Raw genomic sequence first — 12,162 nt, 5'->3', positions numbered from 1 at the left:
AGGTTTTGGGGTTACGCGCATAATAAAGACACACATCACGTATAAATCTTGTGAGAGTTTTGCAAAATTGACCCCTTCTGGCTCATCCAATCTAGCACCGGCTCCTCATCTTCAAGACTCAAGTGCTCCTCCTCGTGTCAGGCTTCAAATCCAGAGTGAAGTTCACTCATCTGTCGCACCATTGCAGACACTTTACTGGGCCTGGCACCGAGCACCAGCTGCATTAATTTAGTGCTTTTTTCTCTGTCCTCCAGAAACAAATCCCTTTATGACTACCGCACCCACATTGTTGGCAGCCACCACTCTGTAAAGATAATGCAACAGATGAGTGATTTTGACGATCAAGGTAATTAATTACTGACAAAGCTGTGGAAGTAATTGCTATTTATTGATCTGTTTTCATTCGTTGACTTTTATGACCGTTTTAACCACTTAAAAAAAAAAAGAGTTTGAAAATCCATTTAGCACAGGAAAACTACACTTTAAATCTTCAACATGCATGTACTTATATGTTTTAATGCACCCCGGCCAAGTTATATTATAAAAGAGTTCCTTCATGCAAGAGTTTCCTCCCAAAAGGTTTTCCATGACTGCGGCGCTGCTCCTGAATTCCCACAGCGAGGGTCTTAATTGGAACAAGCATGTGGTCCAAGTTATCCTTCCTGTGCAAAATGAGTGCCAGGCAATGAGGAAGAAAAAGTATGTTGAGAGTCGTTCGGAGTGCAGAGAGAGCAGCCTTGGAAAAAAAAAAAAGAAGAAATGTTCCCTCACATGAGAGTTTTCCAAGCCCCCCCCCCTCCCCCCACCCCCCCCCCATAATGCCTGTTTCTGAGAAGAGTGAAAACACACAGCCAAGAAGGCGAATTGAATGTTTTTTTGCACTTTTACATCATTATCCATCATTTTGCTAAAGTGCAACATTCCCTGATGACAACTTTCTAGATGGTGGTTTAAGCTTTTTGCCACATTATTAGAAAATTAGCTGTTTTTTTATGCAGGAATTTCCCAAAACTCTGAGGTCCATATTACCAGAATATGACCTGATTTCCACCTGAAGAGGGCGCCCTCACAGTTCAGTCACCTGCTGAGCAGTAAAGGTGAGACATGGGACAGAAATGGAGTCTTACAGTCACCTAATGCATGCATAAATAGATAGATATACAGTCCTTTGCAACATGTTTAGGTACAAAAAGTAAAGCAAGGATGCTTTCAGACACCATGAATAGTTTTTATTAATTAATTAACTTCATATAAAGTGCAGAAAACAGAAGAAACCTAAACCAAATCAACATTTTTGTATAACCAGCACCACATTTTTCCAGGTACTTAGCAGGAAGGTTGTTCCATACATCTGGGAGAAGTTGCCACGGCTCTTCTGTGGATTCAGATTTTCTGTTTCAGCTGCTTCTGTCTCTTCATGTAATCCCAAACTGACCCCATGATGTTGAGGTCAGGGCTCTGTAGGGGTTAAACCACCTGCTGCAGATTCTTTTTGTAGGTAAATATAGTTCTTTATGACTCTGGCTGTATGTCTGGGTTCATTATGCTGCAGAATTTGGGATGATCAGATGCCTCTCTGATGAGGTTGCATGATGGATAAGAATCTAAAGTGCCTATAATATTTGCACATTATCCTATAAAAGCATTACAAATCTAACAAAATCATTTGAACAATTATGGAGTTGGATAAGCTGAACAAAACCCCAAAACAGAGATCATCCTCTAAACCTAAAAAATCCTTTCCAGCCTACATAGTAATAAAACAGTCATCCAACAGCAGCAGTTCCACAAGCTGCAAAAAGGAAAAAAGCCTCTCTGCTTCTTATATCTTAACACATCACTCAAATGCGGCTTGTCAGACAAGTATCAGATAATATCCCCAAGGCAAATTCTGAATGTCTCCTCAGCAGCTGGAGAAACGCTTTGTGTGTGTTTGCCTCCTCGGGTTCAGCGCTGAGCATCAAAACCAGGAGAAGAGGAGCCATTGGCTGTGAGGAGCTGATGACGGAGGGAGCGCACTGTCTTCTCCACTCGCACTCTGCACCTCCGACCAGTGGGATGAGACCAGTGAGCCGGACTGGGATGCCCGGTGTGTGGTGGTGGCTGTGAACTTTTTATTTTTCCTTTTTCTTTTATAATTATCAACATCAACATCATCATCTCTATTTGTTTATTTCGGAGGTGCGACCTGTTAGGACGAGCCCCAGGAGCGCACAGTGTGGCACACGCTGGAACAAAACAAGCTCAGTGCAGCGAGTGCAGAGCAGGCAGGTTTCCGTTTTTAAAAGCAGCAGGAAAGAGGCAGGAGAGTTACGGAGTCCAGCCCGGGGGGAAAGCTGTGTCGGTGCATGATAAAGACAGGACACCTCTTTAAACCACCGGGGATATTGAGAAGACATTGGATATGGCGGCTGTGAAGACGTTCGACCTTCTCGTTGGAGTTGTTTTAGTTTTGCAGTGCCTGGGAAATGCTGGAGGCGAGCTCACAGCCAGTAACGGTAAGAAGAAGCAGCAGCAACCCTAACATTATCAGACCTGTTCGCACTGAGCGTCTCTAATCACTCAAGTCTCTGCAGAAGTCTAATGCGTCTGCAAAAAAAAAAAAAACACGCATTAAACATGATTTATCCTGCTCAACTGAACTGAATCAGACACAGGTGGACTCTGATTTTTATTGTGTGCTTTAATTGCATCGTTGGTTGCTGCAGGAATCCTCTATTTACCTTGTTTTAATTAAAGCAGTGGCTCTGTGTGTGCAAGGCTGCTTTTATTACATTATTTTATTTTTAGGAATCAGTCAGCATGGCTGCCATGACCTACTAACTTCCTCTCTTTTCTGTCTCAGATCAAAGCTGTTGTTTTATTCCAATTATCATATTTTCACAACTGTTAACAAGGCAGAGCTAATTGGATTGCTTTCCATTCTTTGCTCACGCCTTAGCTTCAGGCTGAGCTGATTATTACAGTATATTATACAGTATTGTACAGTCAAACATTAAGAATTCAATCCACAACTCCCCCTCTTTGTGCCCTCTGGGGTATTTATGTGTTAGATTACTGCTTTGTCTCCTTTTCTTTGTTATGATGTGAAACATGTTGTAACCTGGAAGTATCATCTCTCCTGCAACTTTTTTATTATTATTTGGGATCATTACTGTAAAAACAAGGGGCAGGGTGCAGGTGCTTTCTCTGAAGGAGTCCTGCAGGGGGAAATGTTGAATACCTGCACGGCCCCGACCCTCCTGATGTCCTTGATTGTGGAGACGAGTCAACACTGGAGGATGAGGATAATATCCCTACTTTAAAGCTACACCATGCTCCGTGCACCTACAGTGAAGTCCTCTAATCTCACATCTGGTCACATCTAGTCCATCCCCATACGCTGCACACACAGAGCTCAGAGCCGTCAGACAATCCGGCTTAAATAAGTTCATGCCAACGTTTGGTTCTGTTCACACAGGCAATCTCTTGTTTCCCGAGGCTTTTCATTGCTGGCAGCAGATTTTCATCACGTATCAGATAGTGGTTGGAGAAATGTTCGGCTGCTGACAGTGACTGTAAATTAAACCTGTGTGTGTGTGTGTGTGTGTGTGTGTGTGTGTGTGTGTGTGTGTGTGTGTGTGTGTGTGTGTGTGTGTGTGTGTGTGTGTGTGCAGACCACAGGGTGACTGGAATGTATGGGCTCTGTTTGGGAGAGAGAGATGCTATCGGCCATGTGTGACCGTTCGCACAGAGGCACGTGCAAACACACACACACACTTTTTTTTAACACTTTCACACAGTCCTACTCAGTCTTATTTATGAATTCAATCAATCTCCTCTCAGACTGCGCTGTGCTTTGGCTCATTTGACATCAGTGCTTTGCCACAGCTTGTTCTCCTTTTTTCATGACCTGGAACTTGTGCCTCTCATGAGAAAACCATCAGCATAAGGTTTGCTTTAGAGATAACTCAGACATTCCTGACTCAAACATTGTCATCCACACACAAAAAGAACACTTGCCTCCGTCTCCTGATTTAGCCAAGTCCCTCAATATGTAGGACAGTATTTTTAGACATCTGGGTGAGGTGCTTCCCTCGTCATAGACTGACCTCGGCTCCTCTGCTTGCTGTAGAGAGCAGTCCCTGTCCTTCCTTAGATAGGCTTTTATTAATAGAGCACAGGTGGACTCCTCCACTCTCTGCAAATCCACTGGGAGGCTATAATGCGCCACTCAGTACCAGAAAAGCTTTCAGACTCTCAGGATGTGTCTCGGCTCCGGCAGAGTCAGAGATGTGACGATTGGTTGTAAAGTCTCGTTGAGGCATTCATTTTCCTTCCTTGCATTTATTAGTTAGATGAGCTGTGGAGAACATCTGGGCGAAATTACACAACATCCTGTGAGCTCAATGCATCTTTTTTTTTTTTTTTGTAAAGCTTTTAGTCTGTGGCTCACCCAGTCGTACATTCACCAGTGGCACACACAATTGGGTTTGATTCAGGGGTTAATTTTCACTCTGGTGCTTTTCTGCGAGTGGAAAAAAGAGATGTTCCACTAGAGTCTGGAGTATGTCTGCGTGCGCGATAGGGGGATTGAAGGAGAGAGAGAGAGAGAGAGCGTGAGAGAGTAAGTCTTGCCTTGTGTAATGATGTGGTCTGATTTAAAAGCCTGCGCTGAAGGCTGTTAATGTGCTAAGATTGTGGCCGTGTGTGGAATTTCATTTTGAGGCTGCTCAGCTCTTGATGCTCGGAGTTGTGTTTCTTTGCAGGGCCTCTGCGAAGAAGTTGATAGAGGGTTAACTCGCCTCACAGGCAGCGATATGGACATCTGCGGCTCCAACGCACCGCTTCTCATCCATCATACTGCCAGCAGCTGCCTCTGCAATCATACAAACACACACACACACTCAGATGCACGCAGCAGTGTGAGTGGCAGGGAGACATGCAGACCTGCTCTGGAGGCAAACAGATTGACCTTCATGACAAATGCTGTGCCGTGCCATGTTGCTCTGTTCTCTTTGTCACGCTTGCATGAAGTGTCTGCAGAGAAGTTGCTTCCCCAAAATGGGAGGTCCAGTTGAGTCTGAGGAGATTGTTAGCCTTCTTGGAATCTCGCCCCCTCCTGTCTCTCCTTCTTTCTGACATTGCACATTTCAGAGCAAACAGAATGAGCTTGCCTCTTTATTGGCCCTCTGAATGACCTGCTGAAAGGCTCTGCTATGAATGGATGACGGGGGTGGGGCGGTGTGAGGAGGGGTAGTGTGGTGGGGGGTGAGAGACAGGGAGGGGCGGCACTGGCGGCGAGGGTTATTGTGCTGCCCTGTACAGCGGGGGCGCACCATACAGCGCAGAGGCAGGGTCGTCCCCTATACCAGCATGCTACAGCAGCACCAGGCTCCTGCATTAGTCACGCCTGGCCCTTGTCGCTCAGCTCTCCTCCCTCTTTAGTCCGGGAAGAAGCTCAGTCTGACGGCTTCAGAGGGCTGGAGCACCGCGGAGAGTTCAATAGGCTCAGAGACAAAGAGCAAAGAGGCCACTAGTTAATGAAACCCAGTGCTGTTAAGCTCCTCTTAAGGTTCTCCTCATTGTCTTTCATGTGGTTCAAAAGCTTCTTCACTTCCAATTGTTGCAGAGTTATCAGGCCTTTAGTAGCACTCCCTGGCTTTTTCCTTATAGTTCTGTGTGATTTGATTAGTCAGAGCAGCTAAATTGCAGACTTGTCTATCAGGACAACTTGAAAAGGTCAAAAGCACGAGCAGGAGACTCGACATGATGCGATAGATCTGCGTGTCAGCGGTTCAGCGCAGAGATGACAAGCATTTTCCGTCGATGATAAATATTCGTTTCCCCACACAGATGATTGCAAAGCTGCCAGTAGACCGCAGCTTCATCCGCAGTCAGGCTGACATCTGCCCCTCCTGTTGACTCGGCGGGTGCAGGATGCTGCCAGAGGAGATGCTAGATCATCAGCTGGAGAGAGAAATGAGTGAAATGGCTTCTTTTTTTTTTATTTAGGTGGGAGGAGTTGCCTTTTTTTTGCTTTGCCTGCCAGGGAGAGGATAACGAGGAGAGGGAGGAGGTTTAAAAAATAGGCAATTCTCCCTCTGTGCTGTCCAGCTTCACAGAGCAAGAGAGAAGAATTGCAGTATTATAACAGCAAAAGCACAACATGACACTGAGTGAAGATTAGCAGACACTAAGAAAATTCCTCCCTTGGATCCTCTTACATGGAAACCTAGGAGTAATTTTGTTATGAAGTGTTGATGAGAGAGTTTGTGTATCTCCTTTCATTATGCATGCCTCATTTAGTAATTTCCTGTCACAACCGACATAATTTGGCAGTGCAGAGTATACAGCAATATGTCAAATATGCCTGAAATAGAAAAATAGTTGAACACGGCATTGCACATTAAATTTCTCCTTCATTTCTGTGATTAGATCGTGCTTGTTTGTTTATGCTTCTTGCCAGTGAGGACTGATGAACCAGACATGCCAGGAAATGGTGGTGAAACAAGCTTAGAGTTACCAGTTCACAGCATTGTCAGCAAAAGATGCCAAAAGAAAAGGACTCACTTAGATGTTTACTGGTTGTTTGCAAAGGTAAAGGAGGCTTCTTCATGACAGCACGAGTATACCTGAGAAACTACTGTGGGTGGTGCAAACTAGTGCAAATGTGTTGATCTGGGTGGACACCAATACTGATATTAAGTTGTCCTCCTTCTTCTATAGACTTAGTCTCTCATGTTCAGTCTCTGGAGAGTAGTTCCTTATACATTTGACATTTTAAAGAATTTCCGTACAAAGTCAAGAGCTCTTCATATTATTGCAACATTTCATCCAATGCAATAGTGTGACTCACTGACATGTTTTTAATAGTTTCTGGACAACAACTAAGGTCTACGAAATATATCAGGCTTTGGATATACACACATGCTACTTGCAAGTAGGATGACTTGATCTGGGTGGACACCAATACTGATATTTAGTTGTCCTTCTTCTTCTATAGATTTATTCTCTCATTTTCAGTCTCTAGAGAGTAGTTCCTTATACATTTGACATTTTAAAGAATTTCAGTACAAAGTCAAGAGCTCGTAATACAAGCTGGTGAAGCTCTGTAAAAATTCACAGTAGCATCTTCCCTACATGGAACTACTCTCCTGAGATTGAAAACATGATCTGTTTTTTAGTCTTTGGACGTGTTAGTTGGTTTAGAAACGGCTCTAAACTCTTCATATTATAGCAACATTTCATCCAATGCAATAGTGTGACTCACTGACATGTTTTTAATAGTTTTTGGACAACAACTAAGGTCTACGGCTCAGTAGAATATTATATATCAGGCTTTGGATACACACACGCACATAATACTTGCAAGTAGGATGACTTGATCTGGGTGGACACCAATACTGTTATTTAGTTGTCCTTCTTTTTTTAATAGATTTGTTCTCTCATTTTCAGTCTCTGGAGAGTAATTCCTTATACATTTGACATTTTAAAGAGCGTCGGTACAAAGTCAAGAGGTAGTAATATAAGCTGGTTAAGCTCTCTAAACATGCGCAGTAGCGTTTTCCCTACACAGAACTACTCTCCTGAGACTGAAATCATGATCTGTTTTTAGTCTTTGGAGCAGTTTCTTAACCAACTAACACGTCCAAACTCTTCATATTATAGCAGCATTTCATCCTGTGACTCACTGACATGTTTTTAATAGTTTTTGGACAACAACTAAGGCCTATGACTCAGAGGAATATGATATATAAGGCTTTGGTAGACAAACACAATATACTTGCAAGTAGGATGACTTCATTGTTGGTTTGACTCTGCACATGAGATTTGTTGACAATAAGAAAAATATTGAAAATCACAGTCACACACACGATCTTTCCACCTTGCTTTGTAGTCTTTCTTATATGCAGAGGACTGCAGGATAGTTGAATTATGGGTAAAGATTCCTCTACCGTTGCCAATATGAGTGACTCATTAAATCACAGCAGGCTTGAGACGGGTTAAATACCGGCAGATTTACTCATGATACACACCAGTAAGTACCTGGCATTTGATGACAGTAACCTAAAGTTCACAGTGCTGGATTTTATAGGTAATATTGAATAAAATGGCTGGCTGGTTGGCACACAGCTGTGGGGGTCTCTAACGTTGTTCCCTATTGACGAAAACCTGTTAAAACATCCCAAAAAAGTAATGATGTGAAACACAGATGGAATGATTTCACGCTTAGCAGACTTGTTGGAGGGTCACCTAATCTCTTTTATTCGTGTCTAATGGGAGAGCATGAAGAAAAACAGGAATTTGTAAATGACTTGCAGGTGTTAACGAAGAACTGTTAAATGAATTAGTCTTTTCAACAAATTCAAGAAAACAAAGCGTGATGATGTCTTAAAAACCAGAGCCCTTGCAGGTGCACATACTGTTGTTGTGCATCATAATTTTAAATTAGGAATTTTGGAATTTGGAAATTATGTACGGTCTATGCTGCTTTTTCACGCAGCGCCTGCACCGAAATGATGAAAAGAACCGCTGGAGAAAGTTGAAAGAAGCGCCTCTCCAAAAGAGGGAACAAAGTGTTTACATGCACCGCTATCATGAAGAGGGGGAGAGAAGCGTGGTGTTGCAGACCGTCCAGGCATGCTGAAAGAAGATAAGGTGTTCGCCCCGGCAGAGGAGCCCGTCACCCCACCCTGCAGCAGGCTTCATATCCTCAGCCCAGCAGGAGTGGCGGCTTGGCTTTGTCCCACAAAAGCAAGTGTCACTCAGGGTTTATGGCATGCTGCTACATGCCTTTGCCTATATGTGCAACTGTGTGTGAAAGTCTCTTCTCTCCCTCGCTCTGTTTCTATCTGTGTCTGCCTTTTTCTTATCAATCCCTGTAGAGTCGCTTTCATTGTTGTTTTCTTGCTTTTCCTGTTCATATTTTGGCATTCAGTCAGCAGTGGGTGAAGCAGATTAAGGCAGGATCAGCTTGTTGTTGAGCAGGCTAAGATTCAAACCTCAATACGGGCGGAAATTTGGCACCAACGGCTTGGTCTGATTCTTTATCTTGTTTACATCTAATTCAATATCGAGGACGAAGGGTTAAAAGAAAAATTGGCTATCGTAGGGTTTCTTGCAAATTGAATTTTCAATTAAATATTGTTTTGGTTTCTCTGCCAATAGTGTTTTGGCACCAGTGGGTAATATTTAAAATTTTGAGCTGCCCATTCATTGATTTGTGATTTGTCAAGCTTTGGATTTTTCCACATGTTGAAGCAGTCCACATGTGGCTGTAATAAGAGGTAATCTGAATGCAAAGAGAGAGTTTGGATGGTGATGTTGTCTGTTTTATTCTGCTTAAAACAAAAAACACAAGCTCAAAAGTGTAAGAATAGATGAAATTATGTGTTTCTAACTAGCTTACTACCTAGCTATAGTGGTAGCCATGCATTACTTCAAAGACTAAGGAGTGTTTCATGCTTCATTATTTTTGTAGGATTTTAGGTTATGGACAAAGAAAAGCCTCGTTCTCCATCCCACATCAACTTCTTCTACTTCAACAATTGCCACACTTTTTGTAGGTTGTTCCATACATAACTAGCAGCAATGTTAGCACTGGTATCACGCTATTTATTTTATTTGGATTTTACACTCCATCATCACCAGCCAAACTTGTTATCTGAGATAGTGTTATGTTCGCCAGGCACAACAGTTAGACCTCCTTAAAGCTTAAATAATAAAATAAAAATAAAGCATAAATCTAACCACTGTCTTTCTTATTCAACTATTTAAGCTGAAGCAGCCAAATTGTGTAAGGTTAGCATGAAATAATATTGTTCTTTATTGTACTTAAAGTACTGCAGCAGAGCCCTCCACACGACTGTTTTCTTACCATTACTGCCCGCTCCCGCAATGTGATTTTTGCCCGTTGTAGATCAATACTCTGGCTCGTTCCATCTTTGTCAGTAACAAGTAAGACATTCATCCAAATGTCAGATTTCCCTTTGCTTTGCTTTTGTATCGTAATGACCTGCTTTGATCTTCTTCTCAACTTCGGTTGTTGAATCCATCCTTCTGGTTGGCGCTAGCTAAATCCCGCAGTTCATTCTTTTGACTGATCCCATCTGCTGCAAAGTTAAAACCGCCCATTCTCACATGATTTAATGCAGTCCTGTAGACTACAGCTCTGCACTGCAATAAAGGAACAATGATGCTCCTTTATATCTTCTACATTGAGCATCGACTGGTGATGATGCTGCCTTCCTGCCTTGAACATGTGCAGCTTTTCCCAAGTAGGAACAAAACTAATTGCAGCAATTTCGAGCAATACCTGCCCCTAGTCGTTGTACTCATATGACTGACTTCTTTATGTATTTTGAGGTGGACTGAGTCAGCAAAATGCAAAACACCTTCATTTATTTCAGTGAGTGCAATCACATTTAACCTGACCCCTAACCTGAGCTCAGATTCATCTGGTTATTGGTCTGTTTATCATGTTAATAGCAGCCTCACTCCACAAGCCATCAATTACAGGTTTATAACATGCAGCTGCTGCTCCCTCTAAATTAAACCTTCCTGGTTGTAGCTTTTGCAATGATTAGCCTGCTAATGCTGTACACACTTGAGTATGTTCAAACAGTATTTTGAAGGCTGGTAAGCGAAACCCCCCCCACCCCCCTTGCAGAGATTGAAGTGTTTTTCTAACAGCGTTGCCTTTGTTACATTGCCCGGAAAGTGTTTCAACGTCCTCTGTCCAGAAGTTTTCCCCACAACACTCATCCTGACAAAGAACAAGTATGCCCCGCAGCAACAGCTTTTCACAGGGCAATCCAGACAGTAACTTCTGACAGGCCAGATCATTTTGGGGTCAAATAAAAAGATTTACAACCACAAGTGTATTTCTGCACAAGAAGACAGAGAATATAAGGTATTGTGTCTTTCATAAAGGCCACCTTACATCTATAACGTGAACTGTAGGGACTGAGCAAATGGAGATGTATAAACTTGCTGCTGCATGGCACTTCTGTGGCTTTCTTGTAAATATTTCATTGTTTTTTATAATTTCTGGTGGGTTTATAGTAATTACTCGATGCCTTGAAACAGTAAATGCCACAGAAATTCTAACTGACTCGGGTTTATGGGTCCAGCAGCCTCAGGGAATTAATAGTTGGACAGCGTCATCTGTCACTGTATGTGTTGGAGAAAGAACGCCAAACATTGTTCTGCAACTTGTTTTTTGCTAATTCAGTGCTTGGATGACTCATGAAGATTCGATTCACTTCTTGTAAAGCTTTCAGCTTGCTTTGCTGTTCACCAATTGACCCTTCAGGAGCCAGAGCTGCCTGGAAGAGGAGGATAAAGGACTCTTCCCAGAAGCCAGCAGAGGTTTCCGGAGGTCAGGGTGATCTTTTTTGTTTATACACTCTTGGACAAGCTTGTTCCAGTACGTCCCAGCTGTCCACCTCCTAACTCTCCGCTGAGCTCATCCTGAAGCTGTAAACATGAGGCCACTTGGCAGTTCGCTCATAGAGGGAGTTGCACTTGCATCATATTCTCAGCTCTGCCCTGTTTGCCACTTTATTTTTCTTCTTCTGACTTGATCAAAAATGCTTGACTATATAAGCTTGATTAAACTCAACAGAGCAAACACCAACCCCTCCCTTAAAGGTTTTGGTTTAGTATCTGCCAAGGTATTCAGGTTTCTGTCTCCTCGCCAAGGCTTCGCTACAGTAGATGAGAATTGCTCTCACAGCCCAGCACAGAGCCAGGTACAAAGACTTGCTTTGAGTCTTTTTGGTGATCTATTGCAAGGTGTAACAGCAGCCTCTGTATGTGTTTCACTGGGGGAGACTGGCAGCACTTAGCAGCTCCCATTCTCTGCCCAGGTAACTTGAGATCCTCAGGTCTTAATCCGGTGGTATGTCCTGCATTGAATCTTTTGAGTTAATGGTGTTTTTTCTGTACGGTCTAGCGAGAACAAGCAGTATGATATCATGGTGTGGTGCCGTGTACACATGTTATGATCCAGAAGGCTCGCATCAATTTAATGGGCACAATAGATCAAAGTCTGAGGTTTGGCTTTGTGGGGAGTAAATAGGCTGGTCTACGAGGCTTGGTCAGGATGTTTGTGGCATCTTTATTAACTGCAGGTATTTGTTACATACAACTGGGTATGAATACATCCGTCTGAGCCTG

General features: G+C 43.0%; 1 protein-coding gene across 1 annotated transcript in view; it reads left to right on the top strand.

The window, feature by feature from the left end:
* The first annotated feature begins 2,363 nt into the window (after positions 1 to 2,363).
* plxdc2b (plexin domain containing 2b) overlaps positions 2,364 to 12,162 on the top strand; it is a 140,786-nt gene continuing 130,987 nt past the window's right edge. The window contains exon 1 of the mRNA XM_062441833.1: positions 2,364 to 2,498. Within this exon, the coding sequence (XP_062297817.1) occupies positions 2,405 to 2,498 (94 nt within the window). The 5' untranslated portion in view covers positions 2,364 to 2,404. The remainder of the gene's footprint in view (positions 2,499 to 12,162) is intronic.

Source organism: Scomber scombrus, chromosome 20 (genome assembly GCF_963691925.1).
Source record: "Scomber scombrus chromosome 20, fScoSco1.1, whole genome shotgun sequence".
Classification (NCBI taxonomy): Eukaryota; Metazoa; Chordata; class Actinopteri; order Scombriformes; family Scombridae; genus Scomber; species Scomber scombrus.
Note: the sequence above shows the minus strand (reverse complement) of the source record. Positions and strands in the feature narration are given on the sequence as shown.